Source organism: Aulostomus chinensis, chromosome 5 (assembly GCF_037954235.1).
Source record: "Aulostomus chinensis isolate RoL2024-O1b breed Wild chromosome 5, RoL_Achi_v1.0, whole genome shotgun sequence".
Classification (NCBI taxonomy): domain Eukaryota; kingdom Metazoa; phylum Chordata; class Actinopteri; order Syngnathiformes; family Aulostomidae; genus Aulostomus; species Aulostomus chinensis.
Genome location: NC_141324.1, coordinates 16926696 through 16942186, shown reverse-complemented (window position 1 = coordinate 16942186; position 15491 = coordinate 16926696). Strand labels below are relative to the sequence as shown.

Here is a 15491-nt window from a genome sequence, read left to right as displayed (position 1 = left end):
TATGTATATGTATATATGTATATGTATATATATATACTGTATGTATATATATAGTATATATATAAACTGTATGTATATATATATATATATATATATATATATATATATAATGGGAAAAATGGGAAAATAATGGGAAAACTAACTCAATAAAAAAATAATAAACCCACATGATATTGAGTTAGTGTTCCCATTATTTTGAGACAGCAAGCCTTTTTTTCCTTATAATATTCAATTTTTATTATATATCAGCATAAAAAAGTAACTGACTATTTTAATTGCTTTTCTTTCTTTTTTTAAACACCGTTATATTTCCAGTCTGTTAATGGTCCATAGCCATGGTTTATTTCTCTATGTGCATGTGCTGGTGCGGACTTTATTGCAACACTGGTAATTCATGATCAAATGCATTATTCATTAAACGCATTACATGAAGTAGTAAATACAACAAGCTGGAAAACAGCCCTGAATTGTCAAAAAAAAACTGTTTCACATCGTTAAGTGGACTATCGTGCAACAAATTGATTTCTTATGTTATACTATGTACCTGGAGTCTATCCTAGCAGCTTTCAGGGTTCACCCTGGAAAGGTCACCAGTCAATCTCAGGGCCAACACATAGAGACAGACAACCATTCACACTCACAGTCACACCTACAGTCAATTTAGAGTATCAATCAGCCTCGTCCCCTCTTGATGTCTTTGGACTGTGGGAGGAAGCTGGAGTACCAGAGAGAACCCACACAGGAACAGGGAGAACATGGAGACTCCACACAGAAAGATCCTGTGCTGGAGCTGGGATTCAAACCAGGAAACTTCTTGCTGTGAGGGGACAGTGCTGACCACTGCACCATCGTGCTGCCATATATGTACATTCCCACTGAAATCTTAGTTTTTAGACCCACTTGTTATTACCTCCCAGTTATTTGTAACCTTTCAAAAAATCACGGTGAGAAGAGAAAAGAAAACATAATGTACTGTATATCAAATGTGACTTGCTTAACCCAAAGTTATTTCAATTTGATTTACTCTCTCACAGAGACGTTATTTATGTACTCCTAGGGGACTGTAGTAAAGTCTATTTTCTGATCCATAACATTATTGGAAAGCTTTATTTACACAAATCTAAAAATGTTTAAGTGAAGACTTGTTTTCATATATTTTCGAACTTCTTTCTTACATTGAAATCCTTCAAATCGTGAAAAATACAAATGTAGTTGAACTCTTTAGCATTGCAGAGGGTGACACACAGGACACATAAAACAGGAATTTAACTGAGAAGAGGTTCTGTATGTGTGTAACCTTTTAATGCTACAGAGCGTGTATTTGACCTCTTGAGGGTAAATAACAGTGAAACAAAGTTTAAAAAATTATCATTATGAACAGAAATTAATAATACCTTGTGAATTCATTTTTTATTTCTCACAAAGCGCTTATCTTTTAAGAAACCTACTGAATTTGAAATGCAAAAAATAGATGTGTCATCTTTATGTACATTGACATTTTGTCAATCAAGTTGTCTTATAATAAACAGAAAGTGATTATACATCTCCGACAAAACCGAGAACATTTTTGACCGAAAGTAACCTGACTGACGTCCCCGCTGCCCCAAGCACGCGCCACCTCCAATCCACCAATCGCTGGCAAATAATGCTGCTGACGTCATTCAGAAGCTTCCGGGCTGGTAGCGCTGGCCCGGTGATGCTAAAATTTACTATTTCATTCCACTGTACGCTCATTTTTATAATTTCCTTTGTGATACATACACCGTGTCTTTAGGTGATATCAATATCATGCCGGAGCTTTGGTTTCGGGGGTAAACTACGTGCTCCAGTCCCGCAGCAGCGAGCCGGAGCGGCGGGGGGAAGGTGAGAATGTATTGTGCTCTGCAGATGTTGATGATTGTTAGCAGCCCGTCAGCTAACGAGAGCGGTGCGCCGCATTCAAGCTAACTATTATGTACGGTATAAAAACCCGTCGCCTTTTAATGCCAGTATTGTTTGTGCAAAAGGAGTAAACAAACATATAAAATAGCAACAGCAGCTCTCACACGCTAGAAGCTAGCCTCCACGCTTTGCTAGCAGCGCTAAGCTCCACGCTAGCTGCCATTCGTGATGCGGCTGTTCAACCTAGCTTCATCCGCGAGGTGGAGGAAAATTGCCCCGTTATTAGCCAGGGACAAACCGAGCCAGGCTTCGTCAGCGTCACACACGCACTCTATTATTCATTATCTGATCTCACCTCACTTTGATAGCTCTTATCACCGAGATGAGACAGCAGTTTGACAAGTCATCGATAGCTTAACCAGAGGTTTATGTGTGTGGGGAACAACGCAGAGGAAGCAAATATGATCAAGCAGAATTCTGAAGATAACAAATCAGTGTTTATACACTATGCGTTGATCAGATTAGGTCAAAACACTGAGAGTGAAATACGGCGTCATCCTGCTGTCCCGTTGGTCTCAGAAACTGGCATTGTGTATCAAATGTGCTTGGCTGTCATGGTAATGAAATATGTATTTATTTTTGCAGTAGGGAGCTGCAGTCATTTTCTAAAATACAATCTGTATTGTTGGGATTGTTGGCCCTAATTCTGATTAGTCCTTCAGATATGGGGAGTTGGAGCAGATCCCTTATGTCTGGACACACTGCTGCTGAAACTGCAGTTTCTGTCTCTGAGTTTTGGATACAATTCACAGAAATGCAAACATTAATACAGAAGTTAAATTATTAAAATAAGCCCGTTTGCAGGCTTGAATTTCTAGTTAGTTTAGTTATTTTCTATTTTTACAGATTGGCAAAATGTTCTATAAATAATCTGCCACATTATGGTTGAAAAGGTAGCAGAGCGATTAGGTGTGGCTACTGTAGTGACAATTGCTGAACCTGTGTTACAGGTGCTCATATGAAACTATGTGAGTTTGACTTGTTTGGTAGCTCTTTGTGTACAAAGAATACATGAACTGGGGAGAGATCTGCATACTAAAAACCTCCCTTAAGAAGTATTGGCTGCTTCCTGTAGAAACAGCGTTGGTACATGAAATACCTGTAATTCATCTTCAGCGCTCACCATGCCAGACAGGCTTAGGTGTATAGGAACAAGTTAACAGTACAAACATGTCAGTTCCAGTCAGGAATGGTAATGGACAAAATGGCTGCAAATATGACACAAATAATACATAGATACTAGGTGGGAGCGTCTCAGTATGCGGACCTCTCTTTCCATGTTCTGCTGTTCGTATAATGGAGCACCAGTTCAGATTATTTGACTTTTTTTTTCATGTCCTGAAAGAGTTCTGCACAAATATTCTTCATGGCTGATAAAATAATAAAACCAACAATTCAATTTTTTCCTTTTTTTGAATCCTAAAAGAAAAGTTCATAATCATAGTTTGTGCACAGCCAGAGTAAGAAGAAGTTCTTCTACATGCTCAGGAAGGGATGGTGATGCAATTAGGTGGAACCTACATTGCCAAAGTTTAATATTCAACTCACTGGTGCTTTAGATAGCTGAACACACCCATGCTTACCATCTGATAATTACACATCTGAGAGTAAAACCACTTATTTGTCTGAATAAAACATTCATTACTGTGCCACTGGACAATTCTGATGTTTAGTGAGGAGTCTGTCGGTCCGGGTCAGGGCCACCTATCTCATTGTCAGGTGTGAGATTCTTCTCAGCACTGTTATATTAGCTGGCCAGGTTATGTCAACCTCCCGTTTGACCTTTGAGCTTCCTGCTAAGTTGCAGAATGGGTCATTGCAGCTACTTCTAGCATGCTCATTCTCAGTGAGGGCAAAATATACTTAGGTCTGAAGAAGAACTAGAAATAGCCGATCTTCCCAGTAGACGCTCTGACACCGAGTTGACCTAGAGGTTTTTGTCACCTAGCCAAACAACTAGCGTGACTTTTTTGGATGTTGATGATGATGATGATGAGTGAAACATATGGTTTCATCCTTTATTTTGCCAACATCCTACTGCTTAAAACACCTGAAGAGACATAGAGAAGGTTTGAAAGGCCTGAGAAATGTGCAACCTCTCCTGGATTCAGTTCTTTGTTGTAGCAATTTAATTAGGAAGTTAATTGATTTCAATACTTGCAATGAATCATCCGGCTGCAGCCAGTTGTTATTTTTAGCATCATTTATGTTTATCTCATTCCCATCTCAAATTTACTCAATTGTTGTGTTCCATGTGCTTGTTTTGTCTGAGAAAAGAAAAGATAGTTACATTTTTATTCACTAATTGTATCAATATTATTCAGCCTTGAGATGAGGAAGAAGGCGGCCAGCAGCAGGGCCAGCAGATCTGGTGTGATATGCTGAGTGAGAAATGGTCTAAGAATAGGCAGACCTGGGCTTCAGGCAGGCACAGATTAGTTTACTAGGAGGCAGTTTTTGCCTCTCTACATGATAATATTTGCTGCTTCTCTTCTTTTTTTCTCCTTTCTTTCTTTCTTTTTTGTTCAAATGTGCTGATGCTGTTGTTTTCCCCATTCGGTTTCTGTGTTGCAGGTCTGGTTGACTTGCTGGAGAAAGAAGTCACTGCCTGCAACCATCAACCACAGCAGCGTGTCAGATTACTCACAGAGCAGTGACGAGTGCTCTCCTGGTCACCTTCATCAGTGACTTGGTCCTCAAAGATGAAGCTGAAAGAGGACATCAACCCTCTAATTCTGCAGGTCTTCCGTTCTGTGGTTTGGGTCTACTCCGTCATCACCTTCATACCCTGGTATTTCTTCTCTGGAGCCGGCACCAACCTGGACCGTGCTCGGCGCATAAAGGCACGCTCAGTGAGCGGACACCCAGCTGGGCCTTACAGGGCCATCAACAGCCAGGAGAAGCTAGTAGCATGGCTGCACCCTGGGGTGGACACCCTGGATAAAATGTTTGAATACGCTGCTGGGAAGTTTCCCCAGAGAGACTGTCTGGGCACCAGGGAGGTGCTCAGTGAGGAAGATGTGCTCCAGCCCAATGGGAAGGTCTTCAAGAAGGTGAGGACTCCTACACTCATGCGCCACAACATTAAATATTGAATCAGAAAAGCATGTGAAGTAATTAGATTTTTAAAGAAAGTAAAAGGAAAGAAAAGTGTCTGGGATATAGACATTTCTGTGCGTCGAGGAAGCTGCTGCCACTCTCACCCCACCATATTGAGATCATGTACCGCCTGGTTTCGTCACCTCGGGCGAGGAGCGCATGTTTCTGTTGGTATTTGTTCGATTGCCGTTAAGCAGGAATGTACCAGGCTGACATTCATGAAACTTGGTAGAGGTGTAGAACAAGAGCATACTTGTTAGAGTTGTAGAAATTTCTCAACAAAAGCTATATGGACCTGAAGTGATACTATCTTTTATTTTGATGGATTTGATTCAAGAGTGGGCCATTAGCCTTGGTGGATATCTGTGCTGAGCGACCTACCAGATATTCTGTCTGCTATCTTGTTTTGCATCAGCGTGATGTTCCCCTGCATCACATCAGGATTTACAGTTGTATAAATGCTAGCTGCTTTGTTTTTTTTATTTTTTTTTGGAGTAACAGGAAGTTCGGTTGTGTCTGTGAGGCTCACAGTGCAGTCTACCACTTTGCACAACATGAGGATTGTGGGTGGAGGAGCAGCAGTGTTACTGGTACTTCGCCTCACAGCTTCCTCATTAACACCTGCAATAGCTGCAAAGGCCCTGCAGATGGCACTGAATGACAGCGAATGAAGGGTGTAAATGTGTCACAGCTGTTGAAGATTTAGTAGTTTCAGCAAAGCAGCAGACACGTTGGTTTTCATTTTAATATCCTAATTCAGAGCAAACATCATAATTCCATCAGATTGGAAAGTGTTGTTATTTAAGTGAATTTCTTTGTCGATCCTGAAAGACAATCTGATATCCCACCAGACCTTTACAAGTTGTATGGCTTGAAACACAGATTGGTACATGTATGTATTTGCGTGTTCTGTTCATAGGTAATTCTGGGGAATTACAATTGGCTGTCATATGAGGAAGCCTACCAGGCAGCAAAGTGTTTCGGCAGCGGCCTGGCAGCTCTCGGCCAGAAGCCTCAGCGTAACATCGCCATCTTCTGTGAGACCAGAGCTGAGTGGATCGTGGCAGCTCAGGCCTGCTTCATGTACAACTTCCCACGTGAGTGATGCGCGTGCACACACACACACACACACACACACAACTAGACAAAATTTATGAAGCACGTGTTGTGACTCACTGATTCACTTGCGTTTTGAATTTGACAGTTGTCACCCTGTACTCCACTCTCGGACCCACGGCCATCGCCCACGGCTTGAATGAGACTGAAGTCACGCACATCATCACAAGCAAAGACCTGCTTCAGAGCCGTCTCAAGGTTTCCACATCACTCTGCATCATATAAGCTATATTAAATGGGGCTTTGAGGTTTTAACTTCATTGCTGTCAAACTACTTTTCCACGCAGACTATCCTGTGTGATGTTCCAAGGCTGCAGTACATCATCGTCGTGGACCGTAAGCCCTCAAGCTGGCCTGACATCCCCAGAAGCATCATCGTGTACAACATGGACACTGTGAAGGAGATGGGATCCAAGCCTGAAAATAGTAAGCATTTGTGTAAAATGATTAAAAAGGTTTCTAATTTTGTCGGGAGGGCGGAAGTGCGCTGATGGAGGCATAACACAAAGCCCAGCACCTCGATGTGTAATTGGAGTGATGTGCTGTGCATGAGTGAGTCAGCAAAGGTCACGTCACTGCTTGCAAATCACCCAGTGCAACAACAACATACCAGATATTATGATAAATGGAAACATATTTGCACCATGCAACAACCATCGATCCTCTCGTCCGTCTCTGCAGTAGCACTCGACCGCAGACAGCCTGAGTCCTCGGACATTGCCGTCATCATGTACACCAGCGGCTCCACCGGCATCCCCAAGGGTGTCATGATCTCTCATGGCAACATCATCGCCGGCATCACCGGAATGGCCGAGCGAATCCCTAACCTCAAGTATGCTGATATTCAATTCACTCCCACCTCTCTGGGACGTCCTCTCCTAGTTTTCCTGTAGTGTAGTTACTGTCTGTCCTGTGGTTACTGCATGTCAAATACTACCCTAACTACCATCCCCAGTCTCCACCTCAGTGCTTTCTCTTGAAATTTAACCAGCTGCTATTTTTGTATCGGCAGTGAAACAGACACCTACATCGGCTACCTGCCCTTGGCCCACGTCTTAGAGCTCAGTGCTGAGCTGGTGTGCATCTCTCACGGCTGTCGCATCGGTTATTCCTCCCCTCAGACGCTAGCTGACCAGGTCAGTGTATGAACACACACCTAACAGCAGCGTATTTTGGTGGTATCAGCATCTCACGTCTCTCCTGTGGGTATTACAGCCCCATTTATGACTAAGACTCAGAGCCTCAACAGTGATTGTTCAGTTTAGACTCTTTTAGCAGCCTTAACAAAACATCTCTGGATGGTTGCCAGATGGTGGGTCTTTGACTTTCCTCCCACTGCACTTACTCTCAAACATGCAGGGGTTGTTTTTTTTAATCCAGATAAACTCACTAAAAAAAGAGCAGGGTGTGGGGTGTCAAACGCAGTGGAAAACAAGGAGCAAACATTACTCTCTGACAGAACATCTCATTTAATTGTCACAGTCCACCAAGATAAAGAAAGGCAGTAAAGGGGACACCAGCGTGCTGAAACCCACTCTCATGGCTGCTGTACCAGTAAGTCTACAGTCCCATAAGTCCTCCTTGAAACGTAGTGAACGTGTACAATGTGAGCTGAGAGTCGTCTGCCTGCTCTGTAGGAGATCATGGATCGAATCTATAAGAACGTCATGACCAAAGTTGAGGAGATGAGCAAATTCCAGAAGACGCTCTTTGTGCTGGCTTATAACTACAAGATGGAGCAGATATCCAAGGGCTACAGCACGCCTCTGTGTGACAGGTAACGCACTTTCTACACAAGCGGTCATGACATAACCTTCTGGTGGCATTTGCTTCCTCTGTGATACACTGAGCAGACACCGCTTCAGATACTAAAAATGTAATTTCATTTAGCTGATGCTCAGCCTCTATAAAGCTGTGGGGAAATATTCTCCAGCCTGTGAATCATTGCGCAGTATTGATTCTGTTTTTACTGAAGGAATTACAGCTCCATATCTAACTTTGTAACAGTCTGACTTTTTCAGTCCACTTCACTCTTCAAACTCTGACTCAACATGTATGTTTTCGCCTTCTCTCATCTCCTCCCCCTCAGTCTGGTGTTCAAGCGGGTGCGTGCGCTGCTGGGAGGGAACACAAGGGTGTTGCTCTCCGGCGGTGCTCCTCTCTCGGCCGCCACACAGCGCTTCATGAACATCTGTCTGTGCTGCCCTGTGGGGCAGGGCTACGGTCTGACGGAGACCAGTGGAGCTGGCACCATCAGCGAGGGTAATTTGAAACAGTCATTGCTTCTGCCGCCCCTTGGGAAATTAGGAGAGGAGCAGCAATGGACAGTCTATTTAGTTTTGTAGAAATTAGCTCCATTTACCACACTAATTCTGAGGGTGTTTTTCAGTTTGGGACTACAGCACAGGACGGGTTGGCGCTCCACTTGTTTGCTCCGAGATCACACTCAAAGACTGGGAAGAGGGTGAGTTCACAAATTGTCTGCAGAGGATGCAAAAAACAAAACAGTTTTGTTCTTAACATGCTGGCCTGTGCTTCCTCAGGTGGTTACTTCAGCACAGACAAGCCCAACCCTCGCGGGGAAATTTTGATCGGCGGGCCCAATGTGACGATGGGTTACTACAAAAATGAAGCCAAGAATCGTGAGGATTTTTATGTGGATGAGAAAGGCCAGAGATGGTTCTGCACTGGTGACATTGGAGAGTTCCACGCAGACGGATGCCTCAAGATCATTGGTTAGGAATTTTTTAAATAAACATACCTGCAAATGGAATAGTTGATGCATCTCCTTGGATAATGAATCCTATTTCCCTCCAACAGACCGTAAGAAGGACCTGGTGAAGCTGCAGGCAGGGGAATACGTCTCTCTGGGGAAAGTGGAGGCAGTTCTGAAGAACTGTCCTCTCATAGACAACATCTGTGCCTATGCTAACAGGTGAACTCAGTTCTTCCCTCAGTTACAGGTGCAGATATTCCAAACTTTTAACTACAGTCACTTTTTCCACCACAGCCACAACTAAACTTGTATTCTGTCTATCACGAGAGCCAAGATCCGAACACTGACCTCATATTTAGTTCACATGCATGGCTGAATCATCTTCAGCTATGCATGGAAGGTACATAAACAAATATTAAACACATTTGTGGCTCTCGGTGCAGAAAAAAATCACGTGTTGTCACATGTAATCATTTTTGAAAGGCAACAAATAAAGAGCGGCGTCACCTGCATCGAGATAGACGACGTCATACCAAAGGGTTGTATCATGAGATTAGGTTTGTTTTGTGTGTTCTGCAGTCACAGAAACCGAAAAATACAGAAGGACTCATACAAAAAAGTCATTTCCTGGACTTCTGTCTCTGTGGTGCTGATTTCTAACCCAACTCCTTCCTAACTTTTCTCTGTTTTCAGTGACCAGTCGTATGTGATCAGCTTCGTTGTGCCTAACCAGAAACAGCTGATGGCGCTGGCTGAGCAGATCCAGGTGAGGGGCACGTGGGAGGAGATCTGCAACAACGGCCAGATGGAGAGGGAGGTCCTTCGCATCATCACCGAGGCTGCAATCTCATGTAGGAAAGCTTGTAAAACATGGACTGAATATGTGAGAAAGAGAAAGTGTCTGATTAAACCTCCTGTCAGGAAAAAGAACCGCCGGCGCTCAGATCAGGTTCATTCACTGACTTGTTTTCTTCTTCCCACAGCAAAACTGGAGCGATTTGAGATCCCCAAGAAAATCCGTCTGAGCGCTGAACCCTGGACACCAGAGACCGGCTTGGTCACCGATGCATTCAAACTGAAACGCAAGGAGCTCAAAACACACTACCAGGAGGACATCGAGAGAATGTACGGAGGGAAATAACACATAGCTACACTCAAACGACATCCAACAACACCCAAACATACTTGTACACATACACCAGGAGCTCAGAGGGCTCTACCAGGACTGCTCTGTGAGGCGTTAAACTTTAGTTACAGGTAATACACACATTCACACGAAGCCACCCCGCGCACCTTCTCCTCGGCTTCCCTGCATAAGCTTCGATCAGAAGAGGCGAAAAATCCAGCTCAGCGCTCTCTGTCAAGACCAAGAAGCAGAAGGTCCCTGACAGACGACTGAACCAGCCGGACACCCATGGTGCGATACACCCCCAGTTTCTCATTTGATAGCCCTGTGAGTTGCCATGGCAACCATGGCGGCACATGAAGTCGGATGTCCGCATGATTCTTAAGTGAACCAAATGTTCAGCCAGATGTGTGTGTGTGTGTGTGTGTGGGTGGATCAATGTCGGTGCCCCCCATACCAGTTCACACCAGTTTAGCAGCGCACACACCTGATGGCAGGCTAGCGTGATGGAGGGATCCCTCCTCAGTAACATTCAGGTGGGCATCTATGCAGGGATCTCTGTCTTTTAAGCATTTGTTTTCTATCCGTGTTGCTGTGTTTCCTTCAGGTTTGGTTTGTCGGCTCAACTCTTTTTTTTTGTGTGTGTGTGTGTGTGAGGATTTGTGTTGCAAAGCCATGAGAGATTGAGCGTTAAGACATTTTTAATTGCTTCTTTTTCTTACTGTTACTTTATAATTGTTTTTATTCGGAGGTCGTTTTTTTATTAATCCCCTTTTTTATTGCCATTTTATTTATGCTTCTTACTGAGTTTTGGTCATCTTTGTCGTATTTTTTTGTACCCCCGATGACCACCTTAGATCAGATGATCTAGATAACTGCAGCAACTCCAGAAGATCTCTGATGGGTTTTGTTCCAACTTTGGAAGGCCGACGTTATTAACCTACAGGGGCCAAAATTAACACCACCAAACGCAAACTCCACCAGCATGTTCTGAATATGTCGTGATGGATGCTAAACAAAACTGCTGGAGAGACTGAGGCGGTTCGAGCCCCGGCCACAGACCCCCTCCAGACTCCTTTAGGTCACTCCTGTACTTTTCCCCACTGAGGGACGAATAACGGTTTATCTTCTCTCACTCGCTCTCATCCTGCTGCAGGACACATCACCCCATCCATAGTTGAGAGAGACCGTCATGCTACTTCCACTTAAAAACCACAGATTGATTAGTCTCGCCTACTCTGAAGGCCATCAAGGTTGTTCAAACCGACAATGGGTTTTTTTCCCCCATATTTTTCATTTCCAAAATAATTACAGCTCGTCCCATCACTCTGTTTTATTTTTCATGATAATGTTAAAGAAAACACAGATTCCAAACTGAACAATATAAATAATTTCATTGTGTTTTTACCTGCTGCAGTGCCTCTTCAATTCCAAGCTTCGCTGCACTGTACCGTGCTCATCAGACATACAGCCATAATACGTATCCATAAGATCTCTGGCCTGAGCCAAAAAGTTCATTTCAGACTTGGTTTACCCAAAGGTTTTTGGTTCTGTGTTTTCTGACTCTTCAGAGAGAACCAGTCTTCACTCTCTCTCTCATTTTTTGTACTGATGGTCAAACATCAACAGAAAAGTGTCGGGAGTTTCTTCTGTCTCTTCTTGCGTATTCAAGGAGCCCCTCCATGGTTTTCGTGTTGGCTAGTAGCTTCCAGTAGCCCTACCTCATCTGCTGCGTTTGTTTCCTCCAGTCATGTGTAGTTCGGACATCTCCAAGGGAACGTAGTCTACCCTAGAATACTAGTTCCATAGTCAGCCTTTCATTTGTTGCTTCCACATGCTTTTTTTTCTTTCCTTTTTTTATTTGATCATTTTTTTTATACTTGTGAATATGAAATACAAATGAATGTGCAATATTTATACACACATTTTAAAACTCCTTGTAGGAAGGGAAAACGCACGCGGCAGCCCTGCTCTAGCGTCTTGAATTTCTACCCCACCCTAGCAGCCCCGTAGGAATATAAACATAGGAATGACAGTAGGACTAAAGATGGTAGAGACACTGAACGGAGGTCTAGATGTAGCCTGGACTGTGCTAACCCATGTCATGTTCTCCAAGACTGTAGAAAACCTGATATCAGCATTGTAGAACTCGCATGTGTGCAATTGTTCCAAACCACTTGAACATATATACATATACTGTATGTGTGTACCATGTATACTGTATGTATATATAATATATATACTGTATATTATATATGGTGTATATATATATATACAGTATATATATAAATACTGTATATTATATGTGGTATATATATAATATACAGTGTATATATATATACATATACTGTATATTATATAGTGTGTATAGTATATACTGTATATATATATATACACACACATATACATACTGTATATTTGAGAGGCAAAGATGTTGAACCAAACTCCAGTCGAACAAGTGAGGGAAGATCTTCAGACGACACTCCTTTTTTCAAGTATGTATCATGAGCTCACTTCGATGATGTTTTTATAGATTCCGTATGCTCCGATGGGTTCATGTGTATGATAATGTAAGTGCAATGTATAGAAAAAAGGTTCTCGCAATTACTTGTATAGCATTAGTTACTGTAGGACTGTGGTGATATTCTCTGTATGGCGGCAGAGTGACAACGCTTGCTTTTCATTTACGGATTGAAGTCCCTCCTGAGCTTCTTTGAGAGGGCAACCTCCTCGGAATGCTAATGCTTGCTTATACTTAGGAGATCTAACATTAAAGGTACAGTCACTAACAACTTTATCAGATCGCTTAAGGGGTATTTTCAGCATGTAAAAAAACAACAAAACAACTTATGATACAGCTTTCTGTTCTCTTCTTATCTCTTTTTTTGGGAGGGGGGGGGGGGTTTTGGATCAAATTTCCCTCCTGATATTTCAAGTCTAGCTTACTGTGCTGTTTGCTGCTTCTCCTCTGCCTGACTCGGGGCGGTTAGTTGCCTTGTGACACACATGAGCTGTCTTCAGGGGTCTGAAGAATGTGAAGTACCCCCCCGTGATTTGTTGATAGCACTCACGCCGTGTCCTCCTCACAGCACCCTAAGGAGCAAAGACAGTGGGCGGTGTAACGGTGGATTTCGCCACCCTCTTTTGTTCTCACTTGTAATGTAAATAGGTTGGGGGGGGGGGGGCTTGTTTTTTTATCAGTGATCAATCAAACTACCAATAACTGTACAAATGAAAAGCCTCCTCTTCTCATATTTAATCCTCTTTGTTTCCAGTTTTTTTCAGTCCTCTTTGTCTTGTGTGATTCATGGGCCGTCGCAAGTGTCTCCTTCCTTAATTTATATGTGATTTGGCCTTGAAAAGTATGTAATGAAATAAAAGTTTGTGTTGTAATTACTGCCGCTGAACTGTGTGTGTGTGTGTGTGTGTGTGTGTGTGTGTGTGTCTCAGAACACCTGAACCTATTCTGCAAGGATGTAACGTGTGACTGATGCGATCAGCAGCTTGATCGGAGTCATCCTGAGACCAGTGTTTCTATGGCAACAAAGGACAGCCCTTGTTAATGTGGTTTGTGACTGCGTGTGTATGTGAGGTGTATCGACACAAACGGAACATTCTGGGTGCCATCCCTAAATCAGAGCCAGTAAACAAGGGTTTGTTTTATTTTTTTGCTTTTCTGGGAAAATTCCTCGTGTCCAATCACATTTAATAAGTATCTTCGTCTTTATTTCTTACCTTTTTATCAGATGATTTTTCATGATCAACGTGTTGTCCTTACATCGGCAATTAGGACTTGTATTCATTATCAGTTTGCTGACTATTTACTCATATCAATAAGAACTCTTTTTCTGCATTCATTTTTTTTCTATCAAATCAGCGAACGACTAAAAATAAGAACAGATAAATCACTTACATTTGTCCTGACAGATAAAAGAAACCTAGCAAGATTAAATTTAATCTTCATTTTTTCTTTAGCGGGACATCATGACGATCTAAAACCAGCAGCACTGATTAATTCTTTAGTTTCATATTTCATGTTGGAACGCTGCTGGAACACGATGATTCTTACGATTTTTTTTTTTCCTGTCTTCATTTGCATCTCAAGTTTATTTTTTGAGGATGTCAGATTTGATCTATGTTAATTCTCACACATGAATTTACATGGAATAAAGAGATACGTGATGTCTGCGCGACAGCTTGTGAGAGGTTATTCATTACACCGGTTGTCGGTTTTTCAAAAATATCACAGGAAAATCTCAGTACTGAACTTTATGTCCCACATCTGACCTCTGATTGATATCTGCGCTAAAACGCTCATCATTGCTGACCAAAAAAAAATTAGGAATTTGATTTTCCTTCGCTTCTCTGACAGAAATGATCATCGACCGTTCATCAGCAAACACTGATTGGCAGAAAGAAGATCAGAAAGTGGTGCAGGGAGTGGTGTGTTGGAGGTGCTTGTATTACTATTCATGTCACGAAAACCTATATAAATGTACTGACACAAGAACTCTGGTCTTCTTAAAGGACTTTATCACAAAACGTGGATGATAAGCACGAGTATTTAAGAGTTCCCAGAACAAGCCCTCAAGCAACAAACGGTTAACAAGCTGATTATATTACAGCATCGTGTGTGCGTCGATACAAACATTGGAAGAGGAATTGGCTGATTGTCCGGCTCTGGATGGGTGAGATCAATCAATTCCTAATTTCAGGAATGGAGAGATGGAAATAGGATAGAAACGTGTACAAATTAACATTTTCTTTTGCTGTTGATCTAAAAGATCTAATTAAAGCCACAACGTGAAACATTTGTCTCCCTCCTCTGGCAGCGACACGTGTTTCGGTCAGAGGCTCTGCTATTAGCCGACTCTTGTTGCAGCTGGAAAACAGTTGTGACTCAAAATCAATCGTTTCTCTATCGAAATTTAATCCATTTGCTCTGCTAACATTTGGGAATTCAAGAACAGTTGCAGGATTTGATAAATTATCTACATTCAAGTTAGCAGAGGGCTAACTGGAAGTAGCTGTCTCGGCTGGCGCCTTTCAAACCAAATAAAATAGTTAGCGTCAGAGTGTTAGCTGGCTCAGTAGCATATGAGCTACTGTTCAACGAGCTACATTCCAAAAATTATCTTTTGAACTCAGTTATTGACAAGTTTGACGAACGCATTCAGTGCTGGGGTACAGGTTTGGGTTCGCTGGAAATGATCCTTTCATCTGTATCAATTTGGATGCTTCTTCAGTGTTGTGTTTCAATGCACATCCAGTGTAAAATGTGCCGTACAAACTAAGACATAACATGTCAACACAAGTCTCCACCAAAACATCAATTCTGTGACATTCGTCTGTTGTCCAAGCCGTAGTACTCCATAACATCCCCGTCACTTCCTGCTTTGCAGTCGTGTCAATGACTGACGAAGCAGGAAGTGAAGGGGCATGGCTAAAAGTTACCTGCTTCTGATGCAGAAACCAGGTTGTCAAGCTGGTGGC

General features: G+C 42.5%; 1 protein-coding gene across 1 annotated transcript; it reads left to right on the top strand.

Moving 5' to 3' along the window:
• The first annotated feature begins 1667 nt into the window (after window positions 1-1667).
• On the top strand, window positions 1668-14176 carry acsl3b (acyl-CoA synthetase long chain family member 3b). Its single transcript, XM_086203566.1, has 15 exons — window positions 1668-1863; window positions 4516-4994; window positions 5960-6137; window positions 6245-6354; window positions 6444-6582; window positions 6838-6988; window positions 7169-7292; window positions 7639-7710; window positions 7794-7933; window positions 8246-8418; window positions 8546-8620; window positions 8700-8891; window positions 8977-9091; window positions 9566-9723; window positions 9856-14176. Exons 2-15 carry the CDS (start codon window positions 4644-4646, stop codon window positions 10011-10013), a joined length of 2136 nt encoding a protein of 711 aa, XP_086059692.1. The 5' UTR covers window positions 1668-1863; window positions 4516-4643; the 3' UTR covers window positions 10014-14176.
• Window positions 14177-15491: the final 1315 nt, after the last annotated feature.

Bases quoted from the DNA above. Each gene is read 5' to 3' on its own strand.
- acsl3b (XM_086203566.1), top strand. From the start codon at position 4,644: ATGAAGCTGAAAGAGGACATCAACCCTCTAATTCTGCAGGTCTTCCGT. The intron at 4,995-5,959 runs GTGAGGACTCCT...TTCTGTTCATAG, and splicing joins ATGGGAAGGTCTTCAAGAAG to GTAATTCTGGGGAATTACAA. The intron at 6,989-7,168 runs GTATGCTGATAT...TTGTATCGGCAG, and splicing joins GAGCGAATCCCTAACCTCAA to TGAAACAGACACCTACATCG.